Raw genomic sequence first — 14587 nt, forward strand, 5'->3', positions numbered from 1 at the left:
AACGTCTTGGTTCTCTAGGATGGGTGCTGCACCTAGCGGTGCTTCTTGGACATATGCTTTCTTGGCAGCTATGAGGATGATCCTCAGGTTCCGGACCCAGTCCGTATAGTTGCTGCCATCATCTTTTGGCTTGGTTTTCTCTAGGAACGCATTGAAGTTGAGGTTGACATGAGCGTTGGCCATTTGATCTACAAGACATTTTGCAAAGGTTTTTAGACTAAGTTCATGATAATTAAGTTCATCAAATCAAATTATTTAATGAACTCCCACTCAGACAGACATCCCTCTAGTCATCTAAGTGATACATGATCCGAGTCAACTAGGCCGTGTCCGATCATCACGTGAGACGGACTAGTCATCATCGGTGAACATCTTCATGTTGATCGTATCTTCTATACGACTCATGTTCGACCTTTCGGTCTTCCGTGTTCCGAGGCCATGTCTGTACATGCTAGGCTCGTCAAGTCAACCTAAGTGTATTGCGTGTGTAAATTTGGCTTACACCCGTTGTATTCGAACGTTAGAATCTATCACACCCGATCATCACATGGTGCTTCGAAATAACGAACCTTCGCAACGGTGCATGGTTAGGGGGAACACTTTCTTGAAATTATTGTGAGGGATCATCTTATTTAAGCTACCATCGTTCTAAGCAAATAAGATGTAAAACATGATAAACATCACATGCAATCAAATAGTGACATGATATGGCCAATATCATTTTGCTCCTTTTGATCTCCATCTTCGGGGCGCCATTATCATCATCATCACCGGCATGACACCATGATCTCCATCATCATGATCTCCATCATCATGTCTTCATGAAGTTGTCTCGTCATCTATTACTTCTACTACTATGGCTAACGGTTTAGCAATAAAGTAAAGTAATTACATGACATTTATGTTGGCACACATGTCATAAATAAATTAAGACAACTCCTATGGCTCCTGCCGGTTGTCATACTGATCGACATGCAAGTCGTGATTCCTATTACAAGAACATGATCAATCTCATACATCACATATATCATTCATCACATCCTTTTGGCCATATCACATCACACGGCACATGCTGCAAAAACAAGTTAGACGTCCTCTAATTGTTGTTGCAAATTTTTTACGTGGCTGCTATAGGTTTCTTAGCAAGAACGTTTCTTACCTACACCAAAAACACAACGTGATGTGCCAATTTCTATTTACCCTTCATAAGGACCCTTTTCATTGAATCCGATCCGACTAAAGTGGGAGATACAGACACCCGCTAGCCACCTTATGCAACTAGTGCATGTCAGTCGGTGGAACCTGTCTCACGTAAGCGTACGTGTAAGGTCGGTTCGGGCCGCTTCATCCCACGATGCCGCTGAGCCAAGATAAGACTAGTAACGACAAGTAAATTGACAAAATTGACGCCCACAACATCTTGTGTTCTACTCGTGCATAGAAACAACGCATAAACCTAGCTAATGATGCCACTGTTGGGGAACGTAGCAGAATTTTAGAATTTTCTACGCATCACCAAGATCTTCATCTAGCAACGAGTGATTGGATGCATCTACATACCTTTGTAGATCGCGAGCGGAAGCGTTCAAAGAACGGGGATGATGTAGTCGAACACGACGTGATCCAAATCACCGGAGATCCTAGCACCGAACGGACGGCACCTCCGCGTTCAACACACGTACGGAACAGCCACGTCTCCTCCTTCTTGATCCAGCAAGGGGAGAGGAGAGGTTGAGGGAGATGGCACCAGCAGCAGCACGACGGCGTGGTGTTGATGGAGCTGCAGTACTCCGGCAGGGCTTCGCCAAGCGCTATGGAGGAGGAGGAGGTGTTGGAGAGGGAGGAGGAGGCAACCAAAGGCCAAGGTAAGAAGTCCTCCATCTCCCCACTATATATAGGAGGGCCAAGGGGGGGCGCCGGCCCTAGGAGATCTAATCTCCTTGGGTGGTGCGGCCAAGGGGAGGAATCCCTCCTCCCCAAGGCACCTAGGAGGTGCCTTCCCCTCCTAGGACTCTTCCTCCTTGAAACCCTAGGCGCATGGGCCTCTTGGGGCTGGTGCCCTTGGCCCATGTAGGCCAAGGCGCACCCCCTACAGCCCATGTAGCCCCCGGGACAGGTGGCCCCACCCTGTGGACCCCCGGGACCCTTCCGGTGGTCCCGGTACAATACCTATAACCCCGAAACTTGTCCCGATGCCCGAAATAGGACTTCCCATATATAAATCTTTACCTCCAGAACATTCCGGAACTCCTCGTGATGTCCGGGATCTCATCCGGGACTCCGAACAACATTCGGGTTACTGCATATACATATCCCTACAACCCTAGCGTCACCGAACCTTAAGTGTGTAGACCCTACGGGTTCGGGAGACATGTAGACATGACCGAGATCGCTCTCTGGTCAATAACCAACAGCGGGATCTGGATACCCATGTTGGCTCCCCATGCTCCTCGATGATCTCATCGAATGAACCATGATGTGGAGGATTCAAGCAACCCCGTATACAATTCCCTTTGTCAATCAGTACGTTAATTGCCCGAGATTCGATCGTCGGTATCCCCATACCTCGTTCAATCTCGTTACCGGCAAGTCACTTTACTCGTACCGTAATGCATGATCCCGTGACCAGACACTTGGTCACTTTGATCTCATTATGATGATGCATTATCGAGTGGGCCCTGTGATACCTCTCCGTCATACGGAGTGACAAATCCCAGTCTTGATCCATGTCAACCCAACAGACAATTACGGAGATACCCGTAGTATACCTTTATAGTCACCCAGTTACGTTGTGACGTTTGGCACACCCAAAGCACTCCTACGGTATCCGGGAGTTACACGATCTCATGGTCTAAGGAAAAGATACTTTGACATTGGAAAACTCTAGCAAACGAACTATACGATCTTGTGCTATGTTTAGGATTGGGTCTTGTCCATCACATCATTCTCCTAATGATGTGATCTCGTTATCAATGACATCCAATGTCCATAGTCAGGAAACCATGACTATCTGTTGATCAACGAGCTAGTCAACTAGAGGCTTACTAGGGACATGTTGGTGTCTATTATTCACACATGTATTACGATTTCCGGATAATACAATTATAGCATGAATAAAGACAATTATCATGAACAAAGAAATATAATAATAATGCTTTTATTATTGCCTCTAGGGCATATTTCCAACACAATGCCCCCATGGGTCCCGGTTCTGGACTGAACCGGGACTAATGAGCTGACCCGGCCTAAACCAAAGCCCTCTTTTCTACTAGTGTCATGGTACGATCATGCAATTCATATACTCCTTGGCATGAGTGGTCACCCTGATGTATGGAATATGGTGACCTTTGGTGGTGGCTAGTGCATCGGTGAGCATCACTGTCCTGTGTACCTGCAAAAAGGGGGTGACAATCTTGTGGTATGTCTCGATGGAGTTGCCACAACTAGTTCTGGCTAATGTCGGGCATAGATGTGTTGTTGTGTCCATGTGGTCCATAGATAGACCGTGTGATTTGGTGTGCAAGCATCTTGGCTCCAGTGGCTAGATCAATGGCGACATTGGCTATATGATTGGCTCAGCGTCCTTGGATTGCATAGTTAGGAGCAAAGGATCGCATGCCATCACATCTTGGCAACATGTGCTTGGCGAGCGGCCCGTAAGTTTCTCTGGATGTTACGATTAACAAGGGATGTGTATTGTGGTTGTGCGGGTTCAAGGAGCACGTGGAGCTTACTAGCTATGGTGCCTTTGCACCACTGATGAGATGTCTTATGTACCCTTTTCAGGCCTGCTAAGGGTATCATCTTCCCTACTTATTTGCGTTATCATGAAAATAATCAATGGTAAAAATAATTTATGCTTATATTTATTTTAGATATTGTAATAAATTCGTTCAAAAGAAATCCATGTCCACTAGGACAACAATTCTCAACAGTAAGTAACTGGATACACGTATATTAACTAAACCACACATTAAGCAAACAAATGTTCCAAGAGATTGAAAAACTATGGCAACTCCATCCACGTTGGTTGTAGGTAGCACTTCTCATGAAGCTTGACGATAACCAAGGCCTCTCATGGGATGGAGATTTATGGGCACCATGAATCACTGCTGTTCTACGTAAGGTGGGAGCACCCCTTGCAGGAATGAGCTCAACATCACCAATGCCCTCTCAGGCTGGAAGGATGGAACCATATGGCCAGCTCCCCTCACAGATAGGAATGTGAATCCCCCCGCGTACTGCTGAACATATCCTCCAACCTGAAAGTGCAGCCATCCTTGTCAGAAACCACCCGTTTCAAGGTGATCTAAGATGAATGCTAGTTTGTACAACAGGGTTTACCTCCTCCTTTGCTGTCCATGGGCGCCATGGAGTGGTCACAGAGAGGGCCATGTCTTGGATAGAATACCTCGTCGCCGGCAGCGGGCACACAGAATCAAAATCACCACTAAAAAATGCAGGCAGGTTTGTTACTATTGAAGTACTTTCAAACGGCGGTGTGAGAGTATTGGATTGTACTAGTACTTGTCTGTTACTACCTGAATATCCAAATCGGCAGCTTGCTTTCGATCAACCATTTCATGGTTGGAAGCATGGACATTGGCCCATCTGTCCAGTTCAAATTTCTGCATGCATGTACAAGTCACATGAGGTACGAATGTGTGGGTGAAATCAGCGAAAATATATATTAGAGCACATGCACCTAGGCCCTCTCTTTCTAGCCGTCTATTTCCTGCTTTAAGATCCGTGCAAATACATTTTTCTTTTTTGTTTCTTCCACATAGAACATATCTTGAAGTTTAAACCTATGCAACGTGGCAAAGCTTTCTAAGTAGAATCTAGGATAAATCTTTCAGATTTTTTTGTCAAATATAAATATACAAAATACGTATTGTTTGATTGAAAAATCATATTTTTAGTATTTATGTCGGACAAAAAGTTCTGAAAGATTTATCATAGATTCTAGTTAGAAAGCTTTGCCATGCTGCATAGGTTTGAACTTCAAGATATGTTTTATGTGAAGAGAAACAGAAAAGATAAAATTTCATATAGAAAGTTAGTTGTGTCGCACGGATCTTAAAGCGATATTGGACGGCTAGGATAGCAGGGCCTGAGTGCAAGTGCTCTAAAAATCCATGTCCGTGAAATCAGTGTGCATTAGCTCCAGTTGGAGGATCTTACGCGCAGCCTGACCACTTCGTCGTCCTAGCGTGGAAAGCCATCTGCACCGCTGGATCATTGAGGTAGGCATCCGTAGGATAGTAACTGCACGGATCATACCCAGGTAACTGCAATTTGAAGATGAAAAATACAACGGTTAGCTGTTCAGCACATAGAGCTAGTTTTTTTCAAACAGAACGTTGTCCATTTTTCTCTCGTTTTGATAAGAAATGATGTTCTTCAGAAAGATAAGAAGTGTGGACTCACGTAGCCAGCGGGGTAATACGTTCCATTGGGTGCGTCTATGCAGACCGGAGCGTATATGTTGTAGCCATCGATGTAGCCAGAGTCGAACGCCACGGCCGCTCCCATGCAGGCGGCATCTGTAAATGTACCATTCAAGTTGTCAAAGTCGCAGTTCTTGGTGATATTGGCGTAGACCTCATCGGACATCACCGCGTGGGTCCAGAAGTAGTCAACGGCCCCCTTAATATTCTGGTTCCCATCAAGGTATGGATTGCCCACCTTCAAATATAGAAGACATGATCCAAGTTAGAAAAACCGAAAATTGTACAATGTTTCATCGAAGTAGAGCTAGTTAGTTCCACGTACCAAGATACCCTGAAGGTTTATGACGGTTCTATTGTTGTATGTGTTGTGGAGCAGGATGGTGGCGGCGAGCTCCGGCACGTAGTGTCCGGCGTAGCTCTCCCCGGAGATGTAGAAGGCGCGGTCCTTGTACTCCGGGAACCTCTCAAGCCATTTCACCAGAAACACGTAGGCATCATCGGCGGTTCTCTCGTCTCCGCTGAGATCATAGTCCGAAGACGTGTTCGAGTAGGAATATCCCACACCGGCAGGCGACTCGAGGAAGATCACGTTAGCCACTGCCATTATTTTTCACAAGCAAACAATTAGTCTCTTAATTTGATCATTTCTCACACTTTAATTTACTCGACACTTCAAAATCATTTGTCCCTGAAACTTTCATGTGGGCCCGTGGTCCATTTCCAGTGACATAAGGCAGGACAAATTCAAAGATTGATGAGTAAGAGAGGCCATGGCCCATGGGTTACCGTTGTTCCAGGCGTTCACGTTTCTGCTGAGCGTTTTGTTGTCCTCGGTTACGCGGAACGGGCCAAGTTCCTGCATTGCGCCGTATCCCAGCGACGAGCATCCTGGCCCTGTGTACGCAAGAAGTGTCACTGCTGAGAAATTTCCACAAGAGATGCTCAGTTATCAACATATGGATCACTCTAACCTCCGTTGAGCCACAGGACGAGTGGCTTGTCCGAGGCACCGGAAGGCGACTCCACGAGGTAGTAGAAGAGCGCGCGGCCGTTCTCCGCATCGACGGTCACGTACCCGCCGTACTGGTCGAAGTCGACGCCCTCCGGCTGCCCGGGCAACGCCGTGATCTTGTCGGCGGCCTTCATGGAGCTCTGGTCAGAGACGGTGCTCTCCGCACTCAGGCTGCCGGCAACCCTGTCAGCTATGTTACGCACTCGGAACGTGTCGCTGCTGGTGGCGCTGTTCTTCCTAGACGAGATGAATTTCTTGAGCTGAGCCTCCTGGGACTGGGACTGGGAGTGGGAGGCATTGGCGTGCAGTTGCAGTGCAGCCAGGCAGAGGACAAGCAGGGAGAATGAAGAAATGGTCTTCATCTTTGGTGAGTCTGAGATGAGAGGTACCATTTGCATGCATGGTTTATATAGGCGTAGGAAGAAGGGAAGAGAACACTCCGAAGCAAGGAGCATTGGATTCTTCGCTGTGTAAATTTCGGGTACAAACAGCGTTGCAGCTGTGCTTGTGCGCTTGTATGTGTATGTTCTTGTTTCTCTATCTAAAACGTTGAGAGGATCACAGCTTCTTTGCTCCGTGGAAACGGTCATATGATTGGTAGAATTGACGTTCGGCCGGGCATATTGAGAGCGAAGGGTTGATTGTGACGTTTTTTTCCCGTGTAGTGTAGGATTTCAGACGATTTTTATCTTCACATCTCTTGTTTGGAGCGACGATTTGGACGGTAACCAATAGCGTTTCGTGTATGCTTTGCTCAGATGTGCGGCAGCAAGGAAATTTGCCTTCAGTGTATGGAAGTGCCAAATGGAGGTCTAAGGTTCTTTTCATTTCTTTTTCTTTTGCGGCCAAAGTCTAAGGCTATTTTCAATGCGATACTAAGCTTCACAACCTCTAACACTCCAGCGGTTTTCGCTCCCCTTTCTCTTCTCCACCCAATGACGAAATTTAGATGCTTTTCTCATTTCATTCGCGAGGAGATGGATATGACAAGAAACTCTCATGCCCAGTTTTGCAGTGGAGATGGAACTAAGGAAGAACCATAGAAATAATCCCAAAAGAACCAGATTTCGCAAACAAAATAGATGAAGAATGAGAGGAAAATCCTGCCAAGGCAATAGTATTTGTTTTGGTAGAAATGCTCTTCAAGCTCTTGAACCTGCTTGAATCACGTCGAGACATATAGAAGCAAGACGAAGAGCAATAACACGATATGCACTTCGTGATGGAAAAATATGAGTACGTCCGACAAACCAGTAACACTAAGACCCACGGAAACACGTATGGGCTTGGGAAAGGGGTCCCCCGAATATCGGGTTGCCGTTGTTATACCAGATCATATGCTTTATGAAATTTGGGGGGGGGGGGGGTATCTAAAATGGTAGCTAGAGCAATTATCTCCATAGCTGCCGGTAAAATGCCTATACAAAGTCAACTTATTCGATTAGAGATATAGAATCCAACGATACGGGGGCTCTCTCTCCTCCCCCGTCTGCCAAACCGATGACGTGAGAATAGGGGAGTCATTGGGTTTCGCATCCAGGCTGTACGTATGGATAGATTTAGGGTTTCGACGTGCGGCGTGAGGTGTGGGTGATGACGCCGCGTCGAATAAGAGTTGCTACATCTTCAACCCCACCATGGTGAGCCATGGATCTAGCGGCATAGTTTTCTCTCTGGTCAGTCCAACCGGCGAGATTGGAGTTCTTAGGTTTGGTCGCAGGGTAGCGGTTGTGACCAAACCAGTGGGATTTTGTATTTCGAATCTTCCTCCACCACAACGATGTTTTCTCTAGTGTCGTCTGTTGATGTAGGAGTTTACATAGGAGTTAGCTTGTGTTTATTGTCTCCGGTAGTGGTGTTCGCGAAAAGAGGGTGGAGGTGGCCCCTCCACATGGTTGGAGGCCTTTTGGTGGTGGATCCACATTCTTCAATGATGACACGTCGTTTGTACACGGCAGATTTGGGAACGAGTTGCACGGGGTAGTTACCCAAGTAACTAGCCATAGTGAGATGTGCTCCGACAATGACCGTGGCTGCTTTGTTTGGATCTCAAATCTTTGACGTGATGGTGCAGCAATGACTCCTCGGCAAGTGGATCTACCTTCTATTCCTCCGGTTGGCGCTATGCGGAGATGCAGATTGAAAGCAGGCGATGGTTTCGTTCAATAATTCACCCCTTAGGGATGTAGATGTTATTTCTTTTTATTCGGGGGTGGGAGGGTGTTTTTTTGTTGTTGTTATTGAGCCCCTAGTTTTGCTCAACCTGTGTCAATTAAATGCTCAAAACCCGTTGAGCAATCAAACTAGCATACTTATCCGCATCTTCGGCAGCCATGTATTGCACATTTTGATCAGATTCACTGCCATGTTAGTCTCATGGACAATAAGAGCTAAAGTCTCCTTATCATGGTCATGATAACTCATACCCACCATTCTCACGAATGAGCATGACACTCTTGGAGAGACAATTATTTGCGTAATGACCAAGATAAGAGCAACGGCGGCATTTAACATTACTTGTTTAGCCCGTGGAAAAACGTTAAGATAAGATCAACCATGCATAGGGGAAAACGATCTCAACATGCAACCATGCATGGAAAAACTAGTTTGCTACTTACATTCAACCAATATTTTACAACTATATAAAAATGAAAACTATAAATCATATACTTTTAGTTTTGAGTCTCATATCATTAATCCAAATATTCATGTTCCAATCTTATCAAAATCTATTGCAATATGCAAGGAATTCCCGCAACAATGGACGGGGTATCAGGGCAAGGCGGTGGTGTTCGGCAATCCTTGCAGTAAGGCACAATATTTATCTTTATTTAAATCTTGTCATAGATTCATTGAAAAGAAATCCTGTCCACTAGGATAAACCATTCTCAACAGTAACCGGATACAAGTAAATATTAAGGCACACATTAAGCAAATGAACGGTCCGAAAAATTGAAAAACTATGGCAACTTCATCCACAACACTTGTCATCAAGCTTGGCGCTAACCAAGACCTCTCATGGATGGAGTTTTATGGCCATCAAGAATCACTGCTGTTCTACGTAAGGTGGGAGCATCCCATTCAGGAACGAGCTCAACATCACCAATGCCCTCTCAGGCTGGAAGGATGGAACCAGATGGCCAGCTCCCCTCACGGAGAGGAATGTGAATCCCCCCGCGTACTGCTGAACATAGCCTCCCACCTGCAAGTGCAACCATCCTTGTAAAAACCCGCCAGTTTGAAGGTGATCTAGGATGAACGCTAGCGTTCACAATAGGGAATTTAATTACCTCCTCCTTCGCTGTCCATGGACGCCATGGGGTGGTCACAGAGAGGCCAAGGTCCTGGATGGAATACCTCGTCCCCGGAAGCGAGCACACAGTATCAAAATCACCACTGAAACATGGAGACAGGTTTGTTACTACACTAGACAATACTTTTTAAAATGTATGAGAATATTAATTAGATTGCTCTGCATCCTGTGATGCAGAGGCTGGGTGTGTGCTCAATGTGTTTGTATCCACTTGATGCTTCATTTTGAGTGAATAAAATCCATCCTTTATCGAAAAGAAGTCGGTTACCTGAATATCCAAATCGGAAGCTTGCTTTCGATCAACCATTTGATGGTTGGCAGCATAGACATTGGCGCATCTTTCCAGTTCAAGTTTCTGCATGCACGAACAAATCACATGAGTTACCTACGAGCGGGTGAAATCGATTAGCGATTAATAAGTGCATATTAAATGGAAAATGAAAGATCTTACGTGCACCCTGTCCACTTGGTCATTCTAGCGTGGAAAGCCATCTGCACCGCTGGATCATTGAGGTAGGCATGAGTAGGATAATCACTGCAGGGATCATACCCAGGTAACTGCTATTTGGAGAGAGAAACACCGGTTAGCTCTTCAGAACATAGACTAGTTCTTACTGTACACATAAGAATATTTTCCTTTTTTTTCTCGTTTCGAAAAGGAATTCGAAAAATAAATGTTGTCCTTCATCAGAAAAAAAAAACAAGAACAACCATTGACTTACGTAGCCACTGGGGTGGTACCCTCCATTGGGCTCGTCAATGCAAACTGGAGCGTATATGTTGTAGCCATCGATGTTGCCAGCGCTGAACCCGTCGACGGCGCCGTTGCATGCGGCGTTTGTAAACGTACCATCCACGCTGTCGAAGTCGCAGTTCTTGGTGATATTGGCGTAGACCTCGTCGGACATCACCGCATGGGTCCAGTAGTAGTTGATCGCCCCCATAATATTCCTGTTGGCATCAAGGTACGGATTTCCAACCTTCAACAAAAAACATGACAAACATCAGTGTTGAACAGAAAGAAAAAATGTACCTAAGAAAATAGAAAGAAAAAAACATGTACAATGTTCCATTTCATCTTGGCAAGCTAGTTAATTTGACTTACCAAGATGCCCTGAAGGTTTATGATGGTTCTGTTGTTGTATGCGTTGTGGAGCAGGATGGTGGCGGCGAGCTCTGGCACGTAGTGGCCGGCGAAGCTCTCCCCGGAGATGTAGAAGGCGCGACCATTGTACTCGGGGAACCTCTCCAGCCATTTCACCAGAAAGACGTACGCGTCATCGGCGGTTCTCTCGTCGCCACTGAGATCGTAGTCTGTAGACGTGTTGGAGTAAGAGAATCCCACACCGGCCGGCGACTCCAGGAAGATCACGTTAGCCACTGCCATCATTTTTCACAAGCAAAGTATTAGTCTTGCCATATATACGATCACTGATACATATAGAGTGCTAAAGGGAGGATTAACGGGTACAAGAAGCTAGCCATGGATACTTACCGTTGTTCCAGGCGTTCATGTTTCTGCTGAGGGTTTTGTTGTCCTCAGTTACTCGGAACGGGCCCAGCTCCTGCATTGCCCCGTAGCCCAGCGACGAGCATCCTGGCCCTGTGTATGCATGAAGTGTGTCACTGCTGTCCTTGAGAATTTTCTAGTAGTACAAGAGGTGTTTGAGTTATCAACTTGTTGATCATTCTAACCTCCGTTGAGCCACAGGACGAGTGGCTTGTCCGAGGCACCAGAGGGCGATTCGACGAGGTAGTAGAAGAGCGCGCGGCCGTTCTCCTCGTCGACGGTCACGTACCCGCCGTACTGGTCGAAGTCCACGCCCTCCGGCTGCCCGGGCAGCGCCGTGATCATGTCAGCCGCCTTCATGGAGCTCTGGTCTGAGACAGAGCTCTCCGCGTTCAGGCTGCCGGAAAACCTGTCGGCTATGTTGCGCACTTTGAACGTGTCGGTGCTGTCGCTGTTCTTCCTGGACGAGATGAACTCTCTCAGCTGGGCCTCCTGAGAGGCATTGGCGTGGAGCTGCAGTGCAGCCAGGCAAATGAGAAGCAGGCAGAAGCAAGAAATGCTCTTCATCTTTGGTGGATGGCTGTTGATCTCTGAGTCTGAGATGAGAGATATCATTGGCATGCATGGTTTATATAGTCGCCGAAGAAGGGAAGAACACTTTGAATTTCCAAGGAGCTTTGGATTCTTCCCTGTGTATATTTAGTGCAAAAACAGCGTTGCAAGCTTGCAGCTGTACCTGAAATCTTGTATGTGTATGTTCTTTTTTTCCTCTAAAACCTTGTGAGGATGACAGCTTCTTTGCTCCGTGGAAAAGGCCGGCAATGATTGGTCGAATTGGCATTCGGCCGGGCATTGAGAGCGAAGGGTGGTGATTGGGACGTTCATTTTCCGTGGAGTGTAGGGTTTCAGACGGTTCTTTATCTTCACATCTCTTGTTTGGGACGATGATTTGGACTGTAACCGATGGCTATTCGTGTATGTACTCTGTGCTGTGTGCTCCCGTCCCTGGCATATGCTTTGGTGAGATGTACGGCAGCGAGGAAATTTCCATTTCAATGTTGGCGAGTGCCAAATGGACCTCTGGGCAAGAAAGCTTATGTGGTGGACGTTTAAATAAAGAGAACGATAAAAGCGCCTACGTACGCTTCACAACCTCCGAACGATAAAAGCGCCTACGTATGCAAGGAATTATTAGTGATGCTAAGCTTTGAGTTGGCAAGAAATGTAATCCTGCAAAAACTAAACAACTTAAATTTTGATCCTACCAACCGATTGGTGATTTGCCGAAAAGACTATTGCCTCCTTTATAAATAAAGCTCAACCACGATACAACCAGTCATAGCCATTTGTATGGGCATTGATAGGAGTGACGCTCTAGTACTCCACGGCCTGGCATCACTAAGAGCATCTCTAGCAGACCTCATATAATGGCTCGACCCGTAAAATAATCGTCAAAATACGGGTCCGTGCATAAAATGTTGTTCGATCAGACCCCGCAAACGCGTCGAACCCGTAATTTTTTTTGCAGGGCACGGCATAATACCCATCCCAACCCGCGAAAACGCGGGTTCCCCCCTCGCCCCGTCGGCGCCCTGTATATAGGGGTAGCGGTGGTAGCGGTTGGCGGGGATGGGGGGGGGCATTTCAGCCCTCGTTTTTCCCCACCTACCGCCGCCCCTCGCCCCCTCGCCCCGGGCTCTTCCCCACCCCCGCCGCCGGCCCACCACCGGCCACCAGTGGCTACACCGAGCCATGGATTGGTCAGGGAGCATCCCGCGCAGCCCCGGCAAAGCCCCAGTGCCGCATGCAGGTATTGGTTTGCCCTCTGGCCGTTGTCGTCAGCTTGTCGGCAAGGATTCGGCTGGCCGTCGCCCGGGCTCGGCGCTCGCCCAGCGGCTCGCCGATGCCGCTCATACAGTGCGACGACTGCATGCGGAAAGTGCTACGGCTAACTTCTAGTATGTTGAACCACCCCAGATGGGTATTCTTTAAATGCTAAAACGACGGGGTATGTTGTTGTTTCCATTCGGCTTTGTCAACCTATTCGGTTCAATTTCGATAGCTTATGGAGATCGTCATGTGTGGAGGAAGATGGATACTCATTTTGGTTTTGGGAAGGAGAATACATTGATTTATTGATAGAAAGAAACTTAATAGATGTTCGTGCACTCCTTAGTAGAATCGAGGCTCATGATGCGGCTGCATGTGCAATTAGAGAAGATACTAGAGGGGAATCAACGTCTACTTTTTTAGAACCAAAAAAAAAGAATGAAGAATGCAAGATCAAGAATCCGCATATCAACAATAAATACATGGAGAAGATGTTGATCCAACTAGTGGGAGCAGTTACGAAAGTTGGATATCTTCTAAAATGCCTAATTGTGGTCCTTGTTTTCTTTGGTCATACTATTTTAGCAATAATTTGGTGAGTTATTATGTATGCAATGCCCTTGAAGAAAATAAAGAAGCAAAGAAATGTGTTTGCATGCCGAAAATTGAAATTCAAATTACTGATTTACAGGCAGCGCGGCCGGCGGCAGCCCGCAAAACAGACTTGTAAAAAAGGATATTCTGCGCCGCCCGCGCTGGCCCGCAAAGATGTTTTTTCCGCGAACTGTATATACATTTTGCGGGTCGGCATTATACGGGATCTGCTAGAGATGCTCTAAGAGCATCTACAATCGGCGCGTCCGCGGATATTGACCGGGTATTTTTTAAATCCGTGCCTCAACACTCGTGTATCTCATATCCGACACCCTATATCCATACAAATTAAACGTAGTACTTAGATCACCAAACGATCAAAATCGACAGGAAATGGACATATAAAGCAATACCAAACGGGCATAATTCACATAAACATCACCAAAAGTTCACCAAAGGAGCATAGTTCACACAGTTCAACGATCCGGCATATTCTAACTACATACTAGAACTAGATTATATAAAAGGAGAGGGCGAGCTTCACCACTTCCACGCCGGTCCTTTCCCCTTTCAGTCGCCGGCGGGGTTGTAGGCGTATGCAACTGGAGGTGGGTCGACGTCGGAGTCAGACCCGTCGAAGGAGGAGGAGGAGGAGATGACGACGTAGCCTTGCAAGCGTCGGACGATGCGGTCTTGCTTGCGCTTGAGCTTGAGCTTGGCCACCCTCTCCGCCTCCGCCGCCGCCGCCTCCTGCTCGGATTGCTCAATGATGAGCCGGAGCTGCTTGGCGTTGATCCTCTGGAGACGCCGGGCGCCCGTCTCCGCCGTGGTAAGTGACTGGCGGTGCACCCACTGGAGAAGACACTCCTCCTCGT

At 46.9% G+C, this 14587-nt stretch overlaps 2 protein-coding genes across 2 annotated transcripts; both read right to left on the reverse strand.

Moving 5' to 3' along the window:
* Positions 1 to 4106: 4106 nt before the first annotated feature.
* LOC125556177 (serine carboxypeptidase 1-like) lies at positions 4107 to 6827 on the reverse strand. Its single transcript, XM_048718959.1, has 8 exons — positions 6425 to 6827; positions 6240 to 6368; positions 5776 to 6050; positions 5431 to 5688; positions 5185 to 5291; positions 4542 to 4628; positions 4345 to 4450; positions 4107 to 4262 (listed from the first exon to the last, which is right to left on the reverse strand). The coding sequence occupies exons 1-8, from the start codon at positions 6825 to 6827 to the stop codon at positions 4107 to 4109; spliced, it is 1521 nt and encodes a 506-aa protein (XP_048574916.1).
* Positions 6828 to 9352: 2525 nt separating this feature from the next.
* Positions 9353 to 11865, reverse strand: LOC125556178 (serine carboxypeptidase 1-like). Its single transcript, XM_048718960.1, has 8 exons — positions 11474 to 11865; positions 11274 to 11381; positions 10884 to 11158; positions 10501 to 10758; positions 10230 to 10336; positions 10047 to 10133; positions 9756 to 9861; positions 9353 to 9667 (listed from the first exon to the last, which is right to left on the reverse strand). The coding sequence occupies exons 1-8, from the start codon at positions 11853 to 11855 to the stop codon at positions 9512 to 9514; spliced, it is 1479 nt and encodes a 492-aa protein (XP_048574917.1). The 5' UTR covers positions 11856 to 11865; the 3' UTR covers positions 9353 to 9511.
* Positions 11866 to 14587: the final 2722 nt, after the last annotated feature.

Source organism: Triticum urartu, chromosome 5, assembly GCF_003073215.2.
Source record: "Triticum urartu cultivar G1812 chromosome 5, Tu2.1, whole genome shotgun sequence".
Classification (NCBI taxonomy): Eukaryota; Viridiplantae; Streptophyta; class Magnoliopsida; order Poales; family Poaceae; genus Triticum; species Triticum urartu.

What these genes read in the sequence shown, in the direction of transcription:
- LOC125556178 (XM_048718960.1), bottom strand. Translation starts at nt 11,855, where the DNA reads ATGAAGAGCATTTCTTGCTTCTGCCTGCTTCTCATTTGCCTGGCTGCA. An exon ending in CGTCCTGTGGCTCAACGGAG is followed by an intron (nt 11,382 to 11,473) that starts GTTAGAATGATC and finishes ATGCATACACAG; the next exon opens with GGCCAGGATGCTCGTCGCTG. An exon ending in GGTACCACCCCAGTGGCTAC is followed by an intron (nt 10,337 to 10,500) that starts GTAAGTCAATGG and finishes TCCAAATAGCAG; the next exon opens with TTACCTGGGTATGATCCCTG.
- LOC125556177 (XM_048718959.1), bottom strand. Translation starts at nt 6,827, where the DNA reads ATGAAGACCATTTCTTCATTCTCCCTGCTTGTCCTCTGCCTGGCTGCA. An exon ending in CGTCCTGTGGCTCAACGGAG is followed by an intron (nt 6,369 to 6,424) that starts GTTAGAGTGATC and finishes ATTTCTCAGCAG; the next exon opens with TGACACTTCTTGCGTACACA. An exon ending in TAAACCTTCAGGGTATCTTG is followed by an intron (nt 5,689 to 5,775) that starts GTACGTGGAACT and finishes CTATATTTGAAG; the next exon opens with GTGGGCAATCCATACCTTGA.